The sequence below is a fragment of the Channa argus genome, chromosome 3, assembly GCF_033026475.1.
Source record: "Channa argus isolate prfri chromosome 3, Channa argus male v1.0, whole genome shotgun sequence".
In the NCBI taxonomy this organism is placed as follows: domain Eukaryota; kingdom Metazoa; phylum Chordata; class Actinopteri; order Anabantiformes; family Channidae; genus Channa; species Channa argus.
Window position 1 is genome coordinate 26,588,178 of NC_090199.1, and position 22,990 is coordinate 26,611,167.

General features: G+C 38.6%; 3 protein-coding genes across 6 annotated transcripts; 2 read left to right on the forward strand and 1 right to left on the reverse strand.

The window, feature by feature from the left end:
• Nucleotides 1-1,715: 1,715 nt before the first annotated feature.
• LOC137123957 (integrin alpha-X-like) lies at nt 1,716-11,851 on the forward strand. Of its 2 annotated transcripts, XM_067498425.1 has the most exons (22): nt 1,716-1,848; nt 3,951-4,068; nt 5,152-5,216; nt 5,625-5,707; nt 5,798-5,870; nt 5,970-6,100; nt 6,185-6,327; nt 6,536-6,692; nt 6,927-7,062; nt 7,170-7,204; nt 7,542-7,656; nt 7,879-8,009; nt 8,094-8,236; nt 8,445-8,595; nt 8,829-8,964; nt 9,074-9,114; nt 9,577-9,688; nt 9,927-10,069; nt 10,436-10,582; nt 10,703-10,900; nt 11,304-11,453; nt 11,581-11,851. In XM_067498425.1, the coding sequence occupies exons 1-21, from the start codon at nt 1,800-1,802 to the stop codon at nt 11,421-11,423; spliced, it is 2,427 nt and encodes an 808-aa protein (XP_067354526.1). In that variant the 5' UTR covers nt 1,716-1,799; the 3' UTR covers nt 11,424-11,453; nt 11,581-11,851. The 2 variants fall into 2 exon arrangements, with proteins under 2 accessions (XP_067354526.1, XP_067354527.1); XM_067498426.1 differs by lacking the exons at nt 11,304-11,453; nt 11,581-11,851 and having other exon boundaries at nt 10,436-10,550; nt 10,703-10,888.
• A 172-nt stretch (nt 11,852-12,023) lies between these two features.
• On the reverse strand, nt 12,024-18,921 carry LOC137123956 (serine-rich adhesin for platelets-like). 3 transcript variants are annotated; one of them, XM_067498424.1, is made up of 11 exons: nt 18,480-18,921; nt 18,242-18,320; nt 17,176-17,511; nt 16,189-16,302; nt 15,959-16,074; nt 15,733-15,841; nt 15,503-15,636; nt 13,701-15,397; nt 13,498-13,611; nt 13,315-13,403; nt 12,024-12,724 (listed from the first exon to the last, which is right to left on the reverse strand). In XM_067498424.1, the coding sequence occupies exons 1-11, from the start codon at nt 18,560-18,562 to the stop codon at nt 12,500-12,502; spliced, it is 3,096 nt and encodes a 1,031-aa protein (XP_067354525.1). In that variant the 5' UTR covers nt 18,563-18,921; the 3' UTR covers nt 12,024-12,499. The 3 variants fall into 3 exon arrangements, with proteins under 3 accessions (XP_067354525.1, XP_067354524.1, XP_067354523.1); XM_067498423.1 differs by having other exon boundaries at nt 17,176-17,514; XM_067498422.1 differs by having other exon boundaries at nt 17,176-17,553.
• A 998-nt stretch (nt 18,922-19,919) lies between these two features.
• Nucleotides 19,920-22,799, forward strand: LOC137123961 (group XIIB secretory phospholipase A2-like protein). The gene is made up of 4 exons (XM_067498432.1): nt 19,920-20,287; nt 20,806-20,894; nt 21,691-21,856; nt 22,250-22,799. The coding sequence occupies exons 1-4, from the start codon at nt 20,029-20,031 to the stop codon at nt 22,366-22,368; spliced, it is 633 nt and encodes a 210-aa protein (XP_067354533.1). The 5' UTR covers nt 19,920-20,028; the 3' UTR covers nt 22,369-22,799.
• The last annotated feature ends 191 nt before the right edge of the window (nt 22,800-22,990 follow it).

Below are 22,990 nucleotides of genomic sequence, written 5' to 3' on the forward strand. Positions count from 1 at the left end.
TCTTGGTCCTGCTTGATTTGAGCTCAGCTTTTGACACCTTTTTGCATAACCACCTTTTTGCATAGCCACCTAGCAGCTATTACTGGCACTCCTCTCGCCTGGTTTACGTCATACCTCTCTGATCGTACCAATTTTGTAAAACTAAAATGTATTTATTCACAACCATATCCTTTCACTAGTGGTGTTCCACAAGGCTCTGTCCTCAGCTCACTTGGCCATATTTTCACGGAATTTGGTATTCACTTCCACTGCTATACAGATGATACGCAACTTTATATATCCACCAAGCCAGACTCTACTGTCCCACCTACCTGTCGAACTTGGGTGTTCTCTTTGATAGCACCTTATCTTTTGTAGCCCAAGTCAAAAGCACCACAAAAACATGTGACTTCCATCTTTGTAACATTCCTCACCCTGGTCCTGCGCTTACCCTTATCCAATCTCTGGTCAATTCCCATTTTGACTACTGTAATTCTGTATTATCTGATATTTCACACAAGCTTCTTCAGAAACGTCAACTGGTTCAGATCTTTGCTGCTCATATTATAACCCAGACTCTCGCAATGCAACATGTCACCCCCACTCTTTCACTGCTTCACTGCCATCCCATCAAATATCGCATTGACTTTAAAATCCTCCTCTTTACTTTTAAAGCCCTTCACAACCTTGCACCACCTTACGTTTCAGAGCTCCTCGAGTCAGATACCCCTTCCACTACTCTTTGTTCTTCCGCTATGGGTCCCCTTTCCACACCCACCGAACGTTTGACTAATATTTTTGGGACTCTCTCCCTTGCAACATTCGCATCACTGATTCTTTATCCCCATTCAAATCACGACTTAAACTTATGTGTTTAAAATGACTTATTCTTTGTGAATTCGCACTGTAACTTACCTAATTAGCCTATTAGGCTATTTTATCCTTAGGTAGTTTGTTCTCTGTTAGTGCTTTGGTATTGGTTGTTGCTTCTTTGTACAGTGACCTTGAGTGACCTTAAATAAAATGTATTATTATTATTATTATTATTATTATTATTATTACAACAGCACTCACTCTCGTGTGATATTGCTTAATTGTATTTTCCTGAAATGACTGCAGACATAAATGTCTTTCTACAGTAAGCAGAGAACACTGAATTAAGGCAATGGGCAGACTGACAGGTCAGAAACCTGAGGTCAGTCCAAATAGATAAAATATTCCAACTGCTCAAGGCTCTTTATAAAACTTGTAGCTCATAGGGCAGAATTTAAGGAGCTAAACTAATGGTATCACTGCAACCTTGATGATCTCCCAGACAAAAGGAAAAGCTGGTATTTAATGAGGGAATGAGGGTGAATTGGAACTGAAAAAATAGGGTTAATGGTAGTTAGACGATGATAAGGCAAGAATGAAAATGCAACAGCTGGGAGGTTGATGGAATCTACAAATCTTGTTTTTTTGTCTTTGCCCTGTCACTGGTAAGTCTGGCAGACAGTAAACAGAATGGGCACATAACAGCTGGACATTAACCTGCATTTAGTTTGTTCTTTGGAGTTTGCATAATAATTCATTAAACTAAAGTTGAGTCATTATCATGGTAAACACAAACCAGATACGTTTCAAATAGTTTATTTTTCTCAAAATTAAAGTGCAAAAGTAACCGGAACCAAAACACCAAATTAGGGACATACTCTAACTATAAGTTGCCGCCCCTGTTTTCAGCTCAAAAAAATTATAATACCCTCCCTTTTAACACCCACGCCTTCCCCACTTTATAAATTTCTAGTGGACCCTTAGTCTGGACAAGACGGAGAGAAAAGATGCATGTGAAGAATCACATTGTCTGGCTCAGCTACACAATGGCTGTTGGTAAGATCTGAAACAATATTTATCTACAAAAATTTTCAAAAATTATTATTTTAACTTTAACCACATTCTCCTGGTGGTCCTCTCATGATGTAAACACAGGCCACAAAGGTTAAACCCAACCAGTTTACTACTGTCCTCGTTAACACACTACAGGTAAAAACTGTATACACTTGACAGTGACTGGGGCTGAGCCCAGGCAGTAAACAGGATAAAAGCCGGTTCAGATACAAATGGCATGTGCTGACTTGGACTTAACCTAAAAGTTACAGAATACTAGACGTACTCAGTAGCATTGTCTCAGTGCTTTGCTTACCCGTCTTCCAGATAGGGGGCAGGATTAAAAAGTATTAGAGGGAAACTTATAGATGTGGTGTTAAAATATGAAGACCTCTAACACTCAAACAAACTGTATTTTTAGAATCGTCTGACAGTTTGCATTTAAGCAAAGATTGCTTGATTAGTTTTGGTATTGCCAGACAAGTTAGTCAGTGTACAGTAGTGAAGTTTGAGTTTTGAGAAAAGGCATGGATTGTTCTGGAAATGTGTTTTGTCAATTCAGAAAAACTGTAATGCAAAGGCTTGAGGAAGAAGAAAACAGATGACTGTCCAAAGTTCAAACCTGAACACAAACAGAAAATTCAAGGCTGCAAAAACAATATTTGCAATACTGAGGTCATGAGTCTTCATTCGTCACAGCATCAAAGTAAAAATGCAATTATGAAACAAATTGCAAACAAAGGGTTCCATGTGAAACTTTACGGACCCCTGACAGCAAACGCAGTCGGCCTTAGAATGCACTCGCCATTTGAAATTTGTTGGGAAAACACAGTTGGAATTGGCAGCACATTGAAGAGAGTCTAAAATACCTTTGGTCTATCTAGAGCCTTAATGATCAATTAACAATACTCTGGGAGACCTTTTAAATTCCAAAGCCTGTCACCCGTCGGTCAAATAAATTGTTCTTGTTAAAATGGCGGATACTACGTCTCAATAAGAAAGACAAATCCCATTGCGCGGCGAGACAGGAAAGTTAAATGGAAGCTCTGAGGATGGTTTCATCAGTAGTGAGTTTTTATTTCTTCCTAGTTCTTCTCTCACTATTTGCTTCAAGCAGTGGCACATTTAGGCTGTTTGAGTGACGTGGGTGAAAAATCTAAAGGGGACCTGATGTCAGCAGAGAACAGTTATGCTCTCACTCTTTCTGCTGCCTCCACATTCCTTATGCTTCAGGGGAAATGTTGCAAAACATGTTGCAGTAACTACTGACATTCTTAAACGACATTTGTGCGGATGAGTAAGAGAAGTTGCACTTGCCAGTTCACACCCACATAGGAAAGAAGAGGTTGATTGGTTTTTGCTTGGCTGGGTTGATGCACATGCAGAGAAAAAATAGAGTCTGGTGTTTCATGGTCAATATATGTAAGATTAGGAAAATGCCGACTTAGAAATGAACATAAAAGCAAGAGGATAATCATCATTTGTATTCATGAGCAGGGTATAGGACAGGTTTTGGCTGTAGTTGGGGAACCATATGTGACTACACTTGAGTTTACATATAAGTGTTTTCAGAGCCACATTTGGCTGTTTTTTTTTTTTTTTTCAAAGTAACTGGGAAAACTTTTCGAGTAGGCTGATGTCATTAGCATCACTATCCACAGCACTTTTACCTGCAAGTTTGAATTTCACGTACACTTCAGGCGAATTCAGACAGAAAGTAACTTAAACTGAACTTCTGAGATGCTAATGATCTTCTGAGGTGATAGCAGATCAGGGTGGTGCACTGTATGGTGGAGACTGGCAGGGATCTTAGACAGGTTGCTGTTGTTCACAGTTGTGACCCATGTGCACAGGCTTGCAGCTGCACGGTTGTCCAGAATGTTTTGCTTGTCCTCTAAAGCTTTACATTTTTGATCATTTATGGACAAACCCTTAAATTAGATTACATGTTCTTTACGGGCAGCTGTGGATAAGGAATTGGAGCAGTTTGTCCTCAAATTGCAAGTCCACATGTCAAAGTATAAAACAATGAAACCTCAGTTTGTCTATCAAATGACAAAGTATAAATTGTGTTAAACATGGGAATTTCTTTTCACACATTTCAGCCATCTCTCTATCTTTGGCCTTCACGCTTGACACAACAACCTCCCGGATCGCTACTATGAAACAAAAAGATTTCTTCATAAACCAAGTACTTCAAATATTGTCTGGCAAGAACAAAGGGTAGGTGCTGTTGCTTTCATTTTAAATCTTTACTGCTAATTGCTAGTCCCCCCTATTATTACTCATCAGTTGTTTAAACAGACATTATGTCACTTAGGTAGCACATACGAAAACAAGCAGATCCTTTACAGCAGCTTCATTTCTCTTAATGAATAGAACCGAGGCATGATGGTTATTTACTGGCTTTAATTTGCACTTACAATCCACTCAGCATATATATAACAAGAACACTGACTAATACTGGGCATAGATGCAACAGCCCATGATGAGATGTGACTCAGATACAGACCACATCTGTACCATGCACTAGATGCATAAACATCCATGTAGATTTGCAACTACAATTAATTCAAGAAGACTTAAAATAAATACACATGCATAGGTATTGCTTTCTTATTCACTGTATAAAACCATGCACGAGCAAGAGTTGCTTCAGAAATATAATTTCAGATATATTATTTCAAGTCCTACTGAGTTGATGTAGAAACGTCCATTTATATCACAATCAGTGATCGATCAATTGTTGATTTACAGCCCGAGTCCTCGTGCAGGCACTAGTTATATTTTGTTTTCACTACTACTAAGCAGAACTGACAGGGCTGCCAGCACACATGGTAAAAATCCTCACCCAAAACACAGCAGCAACATTTGCCACGTCACTATTCACATCGCTGCACTGGTTTCCAGTCACCACCCACACCTTCCTACCTTAAAAGCTTGCTTCAGGTCTACCCCTTTCTGTCCACTGCACTCTGCTAGTGAATGGTGACTCATTGTCTGTACGCCGCACAGCGAAGGATCACAAACAAAACTCTTCAGCTCAGCAGCTTTTTCACAATATTCAAAAAGCCTTTGAAGATGTAACTGTTCGGCAGCTTTCAAATATAAATGAAAACGTTTTTTCCCCATCTGCGACTTATCATCTCTCCTCAAAGCACCTTGCTTTAATGTCTTCTCCTTGACTTAGCCTTGACATTCTCCCAAATGAAATGTTAATGTAATAAACAGTCAACACATCTGTCCACTGGTCCAAGTGGAATCCAGGAGAATGACTATAATCACAGTTGTTGAACTCATTCACAGGGTAGTTGTCACGACAGCCCAGCAGCAAGAGAGAATCCAAACCCACAGGTGCCTAATTATTCCAGGTACATACGCTTTTTGAAACATATATTACAAAATGAAACTGAAAATAGTTAAACAAAAAACTAACGTTTCTAACAATATAGGAAAACACACATATTGTACATAGTGATTCTTTTGCTATACCCACTGTAACTACTGTGAAACATGGAGGAGAGTCGATGATGTTATGGGGCCACTTTGCTGCGTCTGGTACCGGCTCTATTGTTTAAAGCAATTAAAATTCACGGAAAGATACATGTAAATTGCAATTCACAATATTAACTTTGTTGAAGTTGTAGTTTCACTGCAGTGGTTGTTGCCATCATGAGATTCACTGACAACCTACATTGATAATCCATGCGGCCTCATGGCCAAACAGCATGTGATGGTATTTTTTTGCAAATAATGCTAATCAGATGCTGCTGTCCCAGAAATTTCTCTCACAGATACACCAGTACCTGTCAAGCACTTTGGGCTGTCGGTAGCTGAAGACACCACACATTCCCAATTGACTGTAAGGAAATAGCAAAGCTAATCAGTTTCATTTATCTGGGAATGCAGCTTCTTTAATCAAACATTGAGCTTGTGTTACCATCTGATTTAGGTTTGCAAGCATGAGAACTCCAATCTGAGCAATGTGTGTTACAAGATGACAGATCTTCAGCAAATCTACCAAGGTAAGAGCACATTTTGAGGGTCTAACTTTAATTCTGTGATTCTAACATAATTATTTTGTCCTGACTTTGTCCCACCATCTTTGTTTTTATTGTTTGAAGAATGGAAAAAAAAGACAGTGGACCTTGTCTTTCTAGTTGATGGATCAGGGAGTATGACTGCAGTAGACTTCTACACAAATAAATATTTTATTGTGGATATAATCAACAGTCTTAAGAACTCATCAATTAAGGTCACTGTAACATCAAATCATTCATAAAATATTCATAAAAAATACACATAAAACATCACTGTATTATTTTATCTTCTCTTTCAGTTTGCAGCAGTTCAGTTCGCCACAGACTATAGAAAAGTTTTTGACTTCAATGACTATGAAGCTGGTACTTCTATTGATAAACTTATGAACGAACCCCACATGAAGGGTCTCACCAACACACACAAAGCGCTCGCATTCGTATTGTAAGTTCAATTATGTTACTCATACTATTCTCAGATTATTTAACAGCATAATGCAACCAATCACAGCTGTTACCACGAGTGGGGGGATGGGGGGACTATTCAGTAACAACTGGCACAGTACTACAAAGTAGAATTCTGAGCATGTTATTTATTAAAGTAATGTTTTTTTATCATGTATCATATCATACTACTTTTACATTTGTTTCAGAGACCACCTCTTTGAAAGTCAGGGTGCAGGGGCTTCTCCTGATGCAACCAAAGTTCTGGTGATCATTACAGATGGAGATCCCAGTGATTTAGACAGACATAACATTGTTCAAAGATATGACGAAAAGAACATAATTCGCTTTGTAATTCGCGCTGGGGTAAGATGTGGGTTTATATGACTCAGTTGTCTAATTTATACAATACATAAATATTATTAAATGTATTCAAGTTAGAATAATCCAGCATAAAAGGTTCATTGATTCTTAAATTAAAGCTGCAACAGTCAAGGTTGAACTCAGAATTAAACTGAGTTCATCACTGTTAGTTTTGTTTAGAAATCTGTGCTCAAACTTGGATGAACCTCATTATTTTAAGCAATGTTGTGGTTTCAGGTCAGAGTTGCTACAATGGAAAAATTTAAACACATTTCTTCACAACCGGCTGAAAATTACACCTTCAAAATTGAGAACTATGATGGACTCACAGGAATACTGGAAAACTTCCAAAAAAATATATCTATAATTGAAGGTGATGTTGAATTATTTTTTTCTTATTGTTTAATAATGTTACAAAAATGCATTTTATATTTCTGGAATTCCCCTTCAATGGTAACATAATTGAAGTCTCATGTTTAGGTTCGAAAGTGGCTCAGAGTGGAGTCGTCTTCAAAGTAAGTTGAGCCAAAAACTCAAAAGCCTTCGAGATCATCACAATGTTTTCTGATTAGTCAAACTGTACATATAGCTGCATGAAAACTATGTGTTTATGTTCATAGGATGTAGATTAGGTACAAATGTCCTAAATATGAATTCATTACGCTTATGTATAGTGCACACAGCACCTTCGTTGGGCCATTACTCACGAATGAATATGAATATTCAATATTAATTTGTTTAGACTTTAGTTTATGATCCTTGGATCCCCAACGTTTTCTACCATAGTTAATTATTAAATGTAAACATGCTAACGTGATTTAAATCATTGTCTTATGGTTTGTTCTGATCCAGGTTTCCTGTCCAAGTGTAGTTCATACATATAATGAGAACTCGTATCTGAACAGTGTGTGTTACAAAATAACAGACCATCTTCAGCAAGTTCCATCTCTCATAAGTGCATGTCAAGGTAAAAAGACATTTAGACAGTGGAACTTTCTGCAACAAATTAATATTTTCACAGTAAAATAATATCAGCAGTGTTATTGTCCTATCAATAATTAATTTTTTACTTTTTCACTTTTTCTTCAGCTGTGTAATTCTAAAATCTTGTTTAAAATGTGGTTCCTGCAAAATGTTCTTAAAGTCTTTGTACCGATTTTAACCAACTACTACTGAACATTCTTTTTAGATTGGACAAAAAAGACAGTGGACCTTGTCTTTCTTTTTGATGGATCAGGGAGTATTACTGAAGCAGAATTCAACAAAAATAAAGAGTTTATTGTGGATATGATCAACAGTTTTAAGAACTCATCAATTAAGGTCACTGTAACATCAAATCATTCATAAAATATTCATAAAAAATACACATAAAACATCACTGTATTATTTTATCTGCTCTTTCAGTTTGCAGCAGTTCAGTTCGCCACAGACTATAGAAAAGTTTTTGACTTCAATGACTATCATGCTGGTACTGCTCTTGATAAACTTATGAACGAACCCCACATGAAGGGTCTCACCTACATGTACAAAGCGCTCACATTCGTATTGTAAGTTCAATTATGTTACTCATACAATTCTCAAATTATTTAGCAACATAATGCAACCAATCACAGCTGTTACCACGAGTGGGGGGATGGGGGGACCATTCAATAACAACTGGCACAGTACTACAAAGTAGAATTCTGAGCATGTTATTAATTAAAGTAATGTTTTTTTATCATGTATCATATCATACTACTTTTACATTTGTTTCAGAGACCAACTCTTTGAAAGTCGGGGTGCAGGTGCTTCTCCTGATGCAACCAAAGTTCTGGTGATCATTACAGATGGAGATCCCAGTGATTTAGACAGACGTAACATTGTTCAAAGATATGACGAAAAGAACGTAATTCGCTTTGTCATTGGGGTAAGATGTGGTTTTATATGACTCATTTGTCTAATTTATACAATACATAAATATTATTAAATGTATTCAAGTTAAAATAATCCAGCATAAAAGGTTCATTGATTCTTAAATTAAAGCTGCAACAGTCAAGTTGAACTCAGAATTAAACTGAGTTCATCACTGTTAGTTTTGTTTAGAAATCTGTCATCAAACTTGGATGAACCTCATCATTTTAAGCAAAGTTGTGGTTTCAGGTCAGAGTTGCTACAATGGAAAAATTTAAAGCCATTTCTTCACAACCGCCTGAAAAATATGTCTTCAAAATTGAGAACTATGATGGACTCAAAGGAATACTGGAAAACTTTCATAAAAAGATATCTGTAATTGAAGGTGATGTTGAAATATTTTTTCTCTTGTGCAATAATGTTATAAAAATGCTTTTGATTGTCCTGTTGTTCCTAATCATTGGTCACACAAATAAGTTATGTTTCATATTCAGGAGACCAAAATCAGAGTGGACTCAGTGCCGTCTTCTTCAACGTGAGTAAAGTCCTGAAGTGACTAAATCTAGTTTCAGTTGAAAGCCATTTAGGAAACACACAACACATTTGTTGGACCATTACATCCTACTTCTCTTCACCTCAGTTGTAACAATGTTACAATGTTGAAAACAATTTGCTCTGACAATCTGCTCATGTGTTTCAAAAGTACTTTGCAAAATTGAACAAAAAAAACACCCATTTTAGTTGTTTGAGCCAAGTAGAAAGAAACACTTCAAGGGTTTAACACATTAAAACATATCCTGTTTCACTGTTACTGTCCTGTTTACAGCCTGACTCTTTAAATAATTATCAGCTTGAGTTCCCCTCTGCTCCCATCTACAAGACCAACCAGCCTCAATCAGAGCATCTGGCAGCAACTTCAATCTCCAAACATAGCTACTGTTGACAGTGCTGTTGAAGACCCTGTGCTCTAATCACAGCTGTATGCTTCTGTTTCCAGGACACTCTGATGATGGGCTTACTCGGATCAAACAGCTGGCGTGGCTCTCTCCAGGAAATCCACGAAGGAAGAAGAACAAGAATTGAAAATCCAGGCATGGACTGCTACATGGGTAAACTCATTTCTCTCTGCTTCTTTGTGAAAAGAATTATTTGGATTGACACATACGTAAAATAGCTTTGTAGTGTAGATGGAAATATTATATGCATCAGATAGTAAACTGCGTGATCCAATGTCCCTTTGAAAGTAACTGTAATAACAATGATTTTACAGAGGTACTTGAACTAAACACTTCCTTCACATCAGTCTAACCTCAAAGATTATTTCCTCTGTGACTGATACTGTTGCAGGACAATCTATTTGTGTTGGAAAGAAGAACAATGATCTTGTATATTTCACGGGAGCACCAAGATTTGGGCAGACAGGCCAGGTCGTAGTTTTCAGACACAACTGCATGAACTGGACCCCAGGCCAAAGACTAAATGGAGCTCAGGTCGGTGACTGTCGTGAGAACTTTTATTAAGGCTTTATCGTTGATAATTGGAACAGAAATAGTTTTTTTTCATTTCAAACAGACAGTTATTAAACTAACTGACAGTTTGAAATGAAAAAAAAAAAGCACAGTAAACGTCAGGAAGGGCCTCCGGCATAAAAATGCATAGAAAATCAACACGCGGACCATAAAAGGCACAATTTTTCATCAAGACTAATAAAGCAGGATTAGTGTGTCATGCACACACACTTTGTTAAAATATTAAAAAAAAACATTTTAACCGAACTAAAGGCAGAGCACCTTTTTCAACTTTCATCCTCCTGTTTGCCTAATAATGTCAATCTTCGTTCATCCACACACTTTCAGATTGGTTCCTACTTTGGTGCAGAGCTGTGCTCTGTAGACATCGACTCAGATGGTAACACTGATTTTCTGCTGGTGGGAGCTCCACTGTTTCAGCAGCCTCAAGAGAAGACAGAAGGTCAGATCTACATTTACAGACTAACTGATGAGGTGGGGGCTGTGATAAAACTTAAGATCCAGTCTGAGAGTGTTTGAGCTTCGATGAGCTTACTGAGGGAAAAACAAATGTTATGCATTGTCTTCATTACGGAATGTTCTGATTTTGAACAGATGCAACTGGAAATGGAACTGAACGTGACAGCACCAGCCATGGGTAGATTTGGCACCACAATTGCCAGCCTTGCAGATCTGAATGGAGATGGACTCCGAGACGTTGCTGTTGGAGCCCCCCTTGAAGATGATAGCAGGGGTGCTGTGTACATCTACCTGGGTGACAGGCACAGGGGGATAAGTAGCACTTTCAGCCAGGTCAGCGAGAACAAAACCTGCCATTTATCACATTCTCGGACAAAGAAATATTATACTAGTGCATAATGAATCAGCAGTACATCAACTTCAATAACTGATCACACCCCTGTGATATATCGCTAAAATGTTAAATGATCCATATAGACCCAAAAACAGACAAACATCACTGTCAGTCTCAAGAAGTTCTGCAGAAGGGATATTTTGCAACAGCCTGCCCAATGCAAAAATGAAAGAAGGTCTAAATGTAGTAAATGGAGCATTTGAAAGTGGAATGTAGAGCAATAGTGATCAAACTAAACGCTGGTACTAAATATTCAATTTAAAGCTTTTGTCCTAAATGAATATTTTCCAGTATGTGTGCAAAACATGACCCGTTTTAGTTGCCAACCCCTGTTTATTCCAGAGAATCACAGGACAGCAACTTCAACCTGGGCTGAGATTCTTTGCACAGGCCATTGATGGGGACATGGACACTGGGGAGCACGGACTCCCCAAGGATCACAGGGGACAGCTGTTGTCCTAAGGTCCTGTTGGCTAATGTATAGAAATAAAGGTAAGTACCTCTTGTGGAGTTCTAACATTTGCATCATTGCTTTGCAGTTGATAACTGCCTGATAAAGGTTAATGAAAAAAAATCGTGCATAATGTTTGTTCTCTCTGTATATTCACTTTTTTGACAGATTCCCTTTCGGAACTAATGTTGACACCCGTGACACCTCTGTGGATGGACTTAAGATGAGTTCAACAAATGTGGCACAAGGACAACAATTTAAATGTATCTGAATAAAAAATTTTAATTTGTATTTTATAATCAAGCAAAAATGTTATGTCATGGCGTTTCCTCGATACTGATATGGCCAAATGTTTCATACATGTCATGAGATACGTCAAAATTCTTGAAATATTCTATTCTCGCCAATAAACAAGCACATATCATGACCTAAACCCTGATTTTTTTTTTTTTTGTTATTTCTGATATACTTTGAAATTAGTTCAAACAAAAAAATGATGTGCATCTCTATTGCGGGTAGGAGAATCAGTTACTACTAAATCTATGATATACTGATCTGTGTCTTTGGACATTTAATATTTTACATTTTTCATGAAACAACAAAGACTAGAATAAGAATGTACAAACTTATTTTAATATATGTTGAAAAAAATGTAGTGGTGTAACGGAATAAAAGTACAAACAAGGTTAATTAAATCTCTCTTACAGTAAATAGCTCTCATGACTTTAGCACAAAGTGAAAACTGCAGAAAACAAAAAGCATAACAGGCTCACATTTCATTTAATTCATCATTTGATATAAAGGCCTTTTTGTTAATTGTCAAAACACTAGCTGGACCTAATAAGCAGGCAATGTGTTAACTAACATTCATAACAACTGTTTGATGTCATTTTTTAATTTAATCAAAGCTTGTGTCAAAGTTATGGATGAGGGAATGTGTATGTAACTAAGTTTGAGTCACACACAAGTTAGTTAAGTTAGTGTGATTAAAGACCAAACAGAATTCAATGCTAATGCCCGAAGTGGAGAACAGAACCATCTAAACGCTTAAAAAGGTTCTTGAGTGGTGTGACGGCCACATTCTCATTTACTTCAGCCTCAGTTGCGGGTGATGCTGCATCGGTGGCATCACTGCTTTGAATGGTGAGTTGTGAGTCCCGAAGTTTCTCAGCTGAGGTTCAGTCCTAGTTGGGCTGCAGAGCGTCGACCCATTTGTTGCCTCCAAAGACAACCGGGTGTTCTGAAAAGATTTCTGTTGCTCTGTTGAGGGCACAGGGGTTTTCTCGTGGCTCTGCTTGAGGGAATCTTGAGTCTAAGGAGCAAAAAACCAAAAGTAGGAATGTTACAGAGAGAAAGTGAAGATAAAGAACATTCTGACGGTGGCGTGGGCAGTGCTAAAGTATATGTTTGTGATAAGGCAGTCAATATTATGCATTATACTATGATTATTATATGATTTTACAAAAAAATGAAAATCAACAATAACTGTTACCATCAAGTTTTTTTCTATGTATCGCAAACCTATTGCATCTTTTCCCACTGTGCCACAGAGCTTCCTTTTTGTCCACATACTATTAAAAAGACATTAATGAGCCACTAATAGATAATAGAGTATTAAATTTGTATGGATAACGCCCCGTGTACTCCTGTTTGAGTCACATTCAATTTGAGGACATGAGGAAAGTCATGGGGAGTGATTAACACAATATATTGTTGATAAATGTATATGGCACAGCCCTATGTGTCAATATGATGAAGTACAGTTCAACAGCACCACAAATAACAGCTTCCAAAATGATCATGAAATGGAATCAAATCAATCAAAATTAAAGCCAATTTTAAAAACCTGAACCGGCTTCAGAATTGCTGAGACACGTCTTTGAGACAAAGTTAAATGCCTACCTCGAGTTCCTTCTTTCCTCTACCTTTTTTTTCACTCTTCCGCTTTTCCTTAACAACACTCCCCATTCTGCTGTCGTCCCTTTCACCTTCTGCAATGCAGTGAAAACAATAACAGATTACTGCTCCATTGTTTCTGGGTGATCATCATTTGTACATTTATACAAGAATCAATGAGCAGCGTACCAGAGGGTAGATTTATCTGAAGACTGTCCTGTTGCTCTCCATCCTGTTGGTAGGGGCTCAGGTGCAGAAAGAGGGTTTTTAAGACAGAATTTGTAGTTGCTGCTGCTGCAGAGCCTGCAAAATAAACACAGCATTCACTACTTATTTAAGCAGCACAAATCAGCATTTCACAACAATTGTTGTAAGATGTGACATATTCTTACTTTTTTGCGACAACATGCTGGGCTGCTGCTGTTGAGATTGGTTTGTAAATCGATCTGGGTGGTTAGCGCACGGTGCTGGACTGGAGGACGTACTGAGAGAATCAGAAACAAGGCTACAGATTGGATTCACCTGCTGCTTTTTAGGCTGCTCTACAGTTTCAGATAAACTGTCGGCATTTACATCTTTGTGATTCGTAGACAATTTCGAATATGATGACAAATGACAAGTTGGTTTGTCACGGCTTTTGATCTTGCATGAAAGGGAGGTCTCCAATTTAGAAGCTCTCTGATTGGAGTCTGATAGATTTGACGTATAGGCTATTGACTCATCTGGGCCTTGAGAACAGGATGTCGTCCTGATATAATCTGGCTGTGCAAGCAGAGCAGCACTGAGAGGGGAAGCAAAAAGGTTAAAGAAGGCCCTGGTAGAGGTCTTATAAGGTTCAACAGCAGTTCTTACATGTGTATCATTACTGCAGTGTTCAGACTGTCTAGTAGGAACGGAAGTTTGACAGGAAGCAGGGGTTGTAACAGAATTTGTGGTTGGCTTCAGGCTATCAGTGATCGGACTGGTGAAAAGACTCTGAAATAATCTTTTAGGGGTCTTATTACATTCGCCTGACAAATCACGACAAGTTGCCATGTTACTGCTGCAGTTTGCTGCTTTAGTTTCATCAGAAGCTTGCTGTTGTGTGCCAGGCCCGAGCTCTGATTCTGTCTCTTCGGATGGCCGGTGGATCTCAGGTAGTTGTTGGAAGTGTACGGAATCCGGTGTCTTAGCAGAGCGCGTGATAGGTTCAGCAGAAAGAGCAGCTTTGCCTTTGAACTCTGTGAAACCTGGAGGAGAAAGAGTTTTTACTGAGGCTTCCGGGTTGGATGTCAGACCAGAGACATGCGATTTAGGCTGTGTAGGATATTTAGGAGAACATCTCAAGCTTTTGCAATTACATCCTTCACTTTTACAGTTTACACACCATGTGGTGTCAGTAGGCAGGTGTGAACTTGTTTTCACAATGCCTTTGCTTTTGAAGGATTTCTCGGACCCTGCCGGTGAATGCAAAAGCTCCAACTTGACTTCACGGGATATTGTTTGTGCAGGTTTCTGAGACTCTGGCATTTCACCTTGTTTCCCAAGGTCCCTACACTGCAGAGTGGAATTGGGGCTCGTCTTGTTGGATGGCAGGCTCTTGAACAGTCTTGCCTGAGCATTGGTTTCCTCAGTTCTGCAACTTACAGAACACAGAACCTTCTCGTTTTGGGGGTCTGGGCCTAGCAAAGGATCAGTGATCTCAGCACAGTCAGATTTTGGGTTATATGATATAGTTTGTGGAGCTGGACATGTTGGTGTGGAGCCAAAGGTGGAGCTCTTCGCTGATTTACAAGACCTGAGAACAGCATCAACAGAGTAGGGCACAGAGTCTGGAGTAGACTCAGGACTCTTTTCAACAGAGAGAAAGGTAGATTCTTGGCTTTTTGGAGTAGTACAGAAATTAGGGAATGGTTTGAATAGCGGACGCCCAAGCACTGCTTCAACTGAATAACAAACAGGTTCCTGATTATTAGACTCAGCTGACGGGAGGTGCTGAGGTGGTGGTTGGGGTGGGACAGCTTCTTTCGAGTCACTAGACTGCTCTTCAGCCGGACACAATAAAGCTTTCTGCTCAGCAATTGTCTCTTCACTGTTGTAAAACCTGGGCCTGAAAAATTAAAATATAAGGTGAAAGTTAATCCTAAACTTCTACACGACGATTAGTGATATAATTACAGAATCACAATGACACGTCTGACATTATATGCCCTACCTGAGTGGTGGTATCAGTAGGTCTGGGGTCTGGTTTGAAGCAGTAACCGACTCATCTTTGGTCACTTGTTGCCCTGACGACTCCTGCGCAGTTTTGTTTTGGAGTTCATTGAGCTCACGTTCACGTTTTATTGCCTGCAGTTACAAGCAAAAAATTTGTAAGCGACTTTCAGGACGCAGCCGTGCATTTACAACATCCAACGGAAATTTTCGGAACTTTGACAGACTCACCTCCTCTAACAGTTGATTAGTGACCTCGTTGAGTGGTTCGTGGGAAAACCTGCAATCAGGATCTTGAGAGCACTTTCCTTTACTATGGAAGAACTTGCAGGGAAAGGACTGTGCAGACTAGTAAAGGCAATGATATATTCAACAGTTTGCAGCTTCTAACAATTCTACTACAACTGCAATGATTTTGAGACCACAAATACAGAACACAGCAGTAACCAAAAGGATATTGTGCATGTATGGGCAGCTCTCCCCTCTTGTGCAGAATCCTTGGATGTAAAACTTGCACACTTCTTTGATGAGATCATTGCAACTCTGAATATGCTTCAGTTGGCATTCATCACCCTGCATTCAAGAAAAGGGGAAAAGAAACTAAATAAACAATGTTAGGACACTGCAGTCTGACAAGACATTTTTCTACTCCGAAATAACTAAATGGTCAATTCTGGTGGAACTTGCCTTGATGCACCGTCCCCATAGGAAATGTCGACAAAGTAACTGCCCATCCCTCATCAAGGCATTCTGGTCCTTAAACTCTTGTGTCATAAACCTTTCGCGTTTGACTTGAGCTTCCTAAGAAGGAAACATGAACATAAAAAATACATTTTACAAAAAAAAAAGGAGCTAATTTTTAGGATTAACATGTTTACGAGGAAACATTTTGCCTCCTTGATTTAACTAAAGCCTTTCTCATTTTGACTTACCTTCATTTTGACCTTCTCTTACAATCGGTTACTGATTTACCTAACTTTGGTGGATCTGTTTGGGTTATTTATCAAGGCCCTATATGTGATTTTGCTGTGGGCAGCTTAGATTTAGAAAGTTATGTGAATGCACAATCAAATATTTCCACTAACCCCAGCATTAATAATGAGGCACCATTGTGAACCATTGTAAGTCGCTTTGGATAAATGCGTCTGCTAAATGACTAAATGTAAATGTAAACGTGAACCATTAAAGCATAACGTCAATGGTTCAAAAAGTAAAACTCATTTAAATATGTTTGCAACGTTCACTGCACAAAATCAACCATAGCAGATTGTCACAGCTATTGTTTCTCATGTAAAATAAAATGATAAATAAATATAAATAAAATGCAATTATGTTTCCTTACAGCTACAATATGCAACTTAAGCTTGCACTAGCTTGACATTTCACTAAACTCTGTAACAGTGTGCTACACTTTTTCAAGCTTGGGACTAAATGAGATTAAATTTAAATGATTAAATGAGAAAAAAATGAGAATGCTCCAAAACCTACTGTCAAGCAGAAATAACTTTGATTTGTTAGAAGGGCGACTCTATATATATCCATCCACTGCTGCTCTGTAAGTCTGACTTCACAAAAGGCATCAACGTCACCATTTATCAAAAGATACATTTTGGAACATATTCTAAAGAAAGATAATACACTGATGATGGATATCTATCCAAGTGCTTTGCTTACCCGTTTGCCATCTTCATATTTACGATTTCCTCTGCCTATTCGAGCCTGTCTCGTGTGATTGGTTTGTTTCCATCTATTCTTCATTTGATGCTGATTTTTCTGCCTCTCCATCTTCTTCGTCTGGTGTTGCGGCTTATTCACATTATGGTTATTTTTAGCTGTGCAATTTGGACCTTGGTGGTGTGTTTTTTTGTATCCGGCCTTATTGCTCTGGTAATTTGTCAATTCCTTGGTGAAGCTACAGCTTGCATGCACACTGCCAGTGTTCTGCATATACTGATTATTCCATTCAAATGATGCAGCATTATAGGTCCCCATCCGGGCTTGGTAACATTGCTTCTGTGGAGGATGAACAAAATCAATCTGGGAATTTGAAGCCTGAGGAAAAAAGGTAGTCCATGACCAATGCTTTGTAACTGTAACAAACACATTACTGACAGTAAATGGGTATTTATTTTCTGCACAATTTTATTTTTTACTAACTAAAAACTATTACTATACTATTAAAAAGAAACATAAACTGGAAAAATCATTACTTTATTAAAACCTAGGTGAAAAGTAAGTCATATCAGAGAAAATCGATGTAGATCAATCACTTTTTTGGGGGGGAAATGTGTGAAAATAACTGTTTTTGGAATGAGTATGTAAAGTACAACAACTACTATAGTATTAGCAAATAGCAGAAAGCTATTCCATGGACCCTGGGGAAGGTCACACCACCAACAAGGACTACTGGCTTATTAATGTTAAAGAATTGGCCCTAGTGGAAAAACTGATATGTATCTTAAGGCTACAAGAAGCATAAATGGACGAAAAGAAGAAAAACACAGTAATTGGACATTATAGTAAATGTAAAAAGGCAACATGAGAACTAATTATGCGTGATGGAAAATTTGTTTTCATTTTCAAAAAGTGATGGAGAATACAAATAGCTAACAAACCCATCTAATAAAGCCGTTTATCGTTTCATGTTAATGTGAGGTGATGGCTGTTCAACAGCTACAAAGAAGACATACAAATTACATATGTATTATTTATGTTACATTATAGTTCAAATGGAACCCACCTTCTTAAAAGAGCCAGTCTGCTCACCCTGAGGTTTCCTCTTTCTGGGATTACATCTTTTACCATTATCACACCCGTTCCTATAAAGCAAATAGTAAATTAAAAAGTAATTTGATTTGATTGTCAGACTACTCTTTTGGAAAGTGTGTGGCGTCCCAAGGCACATTTGTCATAAAACAAACAATAACGGGTTTGTAGATGATATGAAGACAGAAACACCGTAGCCAATGGCTAAATACCTTAGTGCAGAGGCTGTTTGAGCAGGATTCTTAACATCCTCCTCGACAGCAGATAGTCTCGTGAAGAGGTTTGCGAAAGCCATTTTATGGTTCTTGTCATTTGATGTTTATTGTACTTTATGGAAATAAGATCGGCAGCAAGATCGGCATTTTAGCAGCCACCTGCACACATACACAGGTATCTAGGTACGTAGTAACGGGCTAACTCAATAGGCTAACTTAATTACCCAATGCCGCCTTGCCCACATAAAACTCCCGCAAGCTAATTCAGTCGTGTAATACAGGTAATACATTCTCTATGCCGCTTTACTTTACCGTCTAACGTAACGTTACCATGATATATCTCTATTACAGTGCAGTAAAGTGTGGTTCACATGGCCACGTTACATGGCTTGTCTGACAGCATCACTCCATCGTTTATCTCTTCTTCCGTGTCACGGAAGAAGAGATAAACGTCACGACAACGTCACTACGCTGCACTGTACCAATCGTGGACGTAAACGCGAGACTCTGAGAACTAGCGTCACCTAACGGCAATGCTTTGCTTTGCATGGTGGAATGTCGTGGGAGAAGCTTTTAAATCATTTAATATGGCTGTTCGTTAGCGCCTTTATGCCTCTTCAACTGAAATGAGCCCACGTTATCATTATCACAGTGGTTAAACGTTGATTATTGATTTTGGATTGTGTCACTTAATGCAATTTAAAATGAATGATATATGAATAATATAATGCGCTCCAGCCACTATGACCTCAATAATAAAACACAAAGTGGAATCACAGCGTTTCTGACAGTTTCAACTTAATACTCAGAAACTATAACCTAGATTGTACAGATGTTGTCGATGTTGTAGAACCCTACATTTGTGCTAACTGATGTCACAATTTCCTGCAATGGTTGGGGTTAGAATATCATTATCTGAACTGCTGTGGAGGTTAAGCGTGAGGAACAAAAAGATCTAGAAGGAGAAGAGACAGCTTCAGCACCTTTTGACCTAAATAAACGTGTTTGATGAAAATTACCGATTCAATCAATCAACCAATGAAAAGCAAAACATGTGACAATGTCAGAAATCAACACACACACACACACACACACACACATATTATTAAGATCTAATGTCATTATGGTGATTTCCAACCAATAATTTTAAAACAGTGACAAAACCTATTAATATTTCGAGGTGATTAGCTAGGAAGAAGGGCATGTACATAGTTTTACAGTGACTCTATTGTTTCCACTTTGCTACTACTTGTTACTGTTGAAAGAGATTAAAATTAATTGAGTTAAAATGAAATTGAATCCCCCCCCCCCCCCCCCGAATGATTGAACAAGCACACTCGATCCCTGATTAATCAGCCAGAATGATAAAAGCTCCTGTTAAAAAGACGCGATAGAAGCTGGACTTTGTTCCTCCACATATGAGGCCATCAAGCGTGTGTGGCTCAAAGTTCAGGTCACACAGACAGTCTCAGTACAGCTGCTGCGAGTGTGTTTGTGCTTCCCCTTCAGTGTAACTCTGCTCGCACTGGGCTGTCTGAGCTACAGGATGACCCGCTGGGCCCTTCTTGCTCCCCTCCTGCTCTTGCTGGGCCTGCTCATCCATAGTACCATCAGTCAGGAGGCTGAGGACTCAGCAGCACAGCCACCGACACCAGGCCAGGCCTCTGATGGCGCGGAGGACAAAAACGAAGAGTGGGGAATGCACTCGCTCAGAGGCAGTTTTGAGGCAGTCGGTGGCTACTTTGACTCAATGCTGGAGTTCATGGGCGGCCGTGATGGGGTGTGCCAATACCGCTGTAGATATGGTAAGTGGATATTAGTATTAAACATGTAGAAATAAAGCAATTTCTCAATGAAAAATTTTATGTTTATTCACACTTCAACCTTTAACATATTATGTTTATCTTGGCTACATTATTACAAAAGAATGAAATCAAACCTCAATTGAAAATGAAAGACAGCTAACTGAACAGGAATTTGGTGAGAAAAAAAAAGGTCTATGTACTACTGCTCTGTAAGAAATGTAAAACTACCTTTAACTGCAATGATATACAATTTTAATACTGATATAGTCAGTTCTTTGACTTATCATGACGTTATCATCTGGGAGCTGGCCAGGAACTGGACTGTGACCCCAGCATGATAGGAAACATTTTATGCACTGACTGGGGAATGTGTCAAATATCATGTCACTAGATATAAAACTATGTGCACATATGGACCTATGTATGCAGCCTATGTTGTTATCAAATAGAATCTCATGGGGCTGTTGTGAAGTGTGACCAACAACTCATATTGCCTACTGCTTTGCTTCCTCTGTCAGGTAAAGCCCCTCTTCCTCGCTCTGGCTACCAGATGCCAGAACCCAATGGATGTACCTCCTACTTCTTTGGACTTCCAGTTCCAGAAGGGGTACGTTTTGTTTTGTTGTGGATATTCTGTGGGAAATGCCACCAAATTTTAATCCGTGTTCGTTCGCGACTATACAAAAAACAAAACATAATTCTTGACACATTCACTAACGTCCTGGACCTTGCAATCATCATTCTTTTATACAATCCTTGTCTTGAAATCATTATTTCAACCCAAACCAAAATCCCAATGCAGGCTTTAGAGTATACAATGCGAACCTAATACAGTCCCCCTTTATTTAGATGCAGCCTCAGTTATCACACACTGTAACAACTCACAATGTTCTGACACAACTACAAGCATGTCAGTATTTTTTCCCCCCAACTTTTACACCGTGTTTCCCACTCATGCTATGAGTTGGAGCTGTGGCAGCCACACCACACCAAGAGACAAGAAATATATTTTAAAAAAAAAAGAAACAAAATTTTGCCATCAGCAATAAACCAGCAAATGTCCTCCAAAGAATGCTTATATAGAAAATCATAACGGTTACATGAAGCTCTCTGACTCCAGCAAAGTTTGTACTAATTGTTGGTCAAGACACGGCAATAATTTACGACTTGGTGTCTATCTATCATAATGTCTAATGGACATAATGACCATATCATGTAGTGTAGATACAGTACAAGTCTAACTAAGTTTAATAACTGATTATTTCAGTGAAGTTCTGATGCACATTATAACAGCTGACCATTAGGACATGGCTCAGTAGGGACTTACAATCTTATGGCCTTCTCCTCCACATTCCACATTTGATTTGATAATGAAAATGATTGTGTGCTTTGTTGTGTGCTAGATGGACCTGGGCATCCCTGCAATGACCAAGTGCTGCAATCAGCTTGATATTTGTTATGACACTTGTGGCTCCAACAAGTACCGCTGCGACTCCAAGTTCCGCTGGTGTCTCCACAGCATCTGTTCTGACCTCAAGAAGAGTCTTGGCTTTGTCTCAAAAGTTGAAAGTAGGTAACCCATTGCTAGTTTTTTGCAAAATTTTGCATTAACAATAACTTTTAGACATTTTCGACCTGGAAAATTCCTCAGAAATTCAAATGGAATGTTGGGAAAGTGATTTTAGCCAATAGATTTCTACATAGTACTTCGTAAAACACCTGCTGGCTTTGGATCAGTTATAAAAATGGTCTATTTAAGGGATGCAAATATGTAATTGTATTACCTGTTTCAAAAAAAAGTCCAGCTTCAAACCAAACTATTAAAACCAATCAACTGCCAAAAACAGGATGAATAAAAAGTGTAGGCTGAATAAATCTGAGATGATACTGTCATTTTGACACATTGCTCTGTGTACTGACTAATATTCATGTCTATGTTTGTGTGTGTCGGTTTCTCCTCAGCATGTGAAACAGTAGCAGACACTTTGTTTAACACAGTGTGGACTCTGGGCTGCAGACCCTACATGAACAGCCAGAGGGCAGCGTGCTACTGTCCAGGAGAGGAGAAGGATGAACTTTAAAAAGATTACACTACAACCCACCCTGTTATTTATAGAACAGTACTAATAAGAGGAACACCACCCCCTCCACCATTATCCTCATCAGATGATGGCACTCTCACTTATAGCGTTGCAAATACTACGGTGTGACTACTTGTGTAATTTATTTCTTGCTCTGGTTTTGTTTGAAGCCATTATTTTACATTGGAACACATTTTGGAAGTTAAACTGTCTTTAAAATGTTAACCTGCACACTGTGTTTCATAGCATTTTTTGTGTGTCTAGAATCCCTGCTGCTGGTATCAGCACAAATATAGCTGCTGATGGTAAACGATTGTAACTCTGTGTGAATTACACTAAACAATGCAGATAGTCTCTTGTGCATAATACTTTGAGTGTTACCATGACATAGTAAGGACGGTCATTATAAATAAATGCTATTTACACACATATTGTAATGGTTTTCATTTTTTGGAATATTATTTTATGTAGTAGTTGGTTCTCATATCAGTAGAAATAAATGCTGTTAAATCAAATGGAGGGGTTACGTTGCCTAATCTGGTGCATTATGACTAAACTTTACAACTGTTATTTGCCACTGAACGGCCATCTGTGAACGCTGTCATCTTCGTCAGGGATTGTT

Excerpts from the sequence above, each read along its gene's own strand:
- LOC137123956 (XM_067498422.1), bottom strand. The coding sequence starts at position 18,562 with ATGGCTTTCGCAAACCTCTTCACGAGACTATCTGCTGTCGAGGAGGAT. Across the intron at positions 13,612-13,700 it reads CAGCATGTTGTCGCAAAAAA|GCTCTGCAGCAGCAGCAACT; the intron begins GTAAGAATATGT and ends TTTATTTTGCAG. Across the intron at positions 12,725-13,314 it reads GAGGAAAGAAGGAACTCGAG|ACTCAAGATTCCCTCAAGCA; the intron begins GTAGGCATTTAA and ends TTTGCTCCTTAG.
- LOC137123957 (XM_067498425.1), top strand. The coding sequence starts at position 1,800 with ATGCATGTGAAGAATCACATTGTCTGGCTCAGCTACACAATGGCTGTT. Across the intron at positions 8,010-8,093 it reads TTAAGAACTCATCAATTAAG|TTTGCAGCAGTTCAGTTCGC; the intron begins GTCACTGTAACA and ends CTGCTCTTTCAG. Across the intron at positions 9,689-9,926 it reads AGGCATGGACTGCTACATGG|GACAATCTATTTGTGTTGGA; the intron begins GTAAACTCATTT and ends ATACTGTTGCAG.
- LOC137123961 (XM_067498432.1), top strand. The coding sequence starts at position 20,029 with ATGACCCGCTGGGCCCTTCTTGCTCCCCTCCTGCTCTTGCTGGGCCTG. Across the intron at positions 20,288-20,805 it reads CCAATACCGCTGTAGATATG|GTAAAGCCCCTCTTCCTCGC; the intron begins GTAAGTGGATAT and ends TTCCTCTGTCAG. Across the intron at positions 20,895-21,690 it reads GACTTCCAGTTCCAGAAGGG|ATGGACCTGGGCATCCCTGC; the intron begins GTACGTTTTGTT and ends GTTGTGTGCTAG.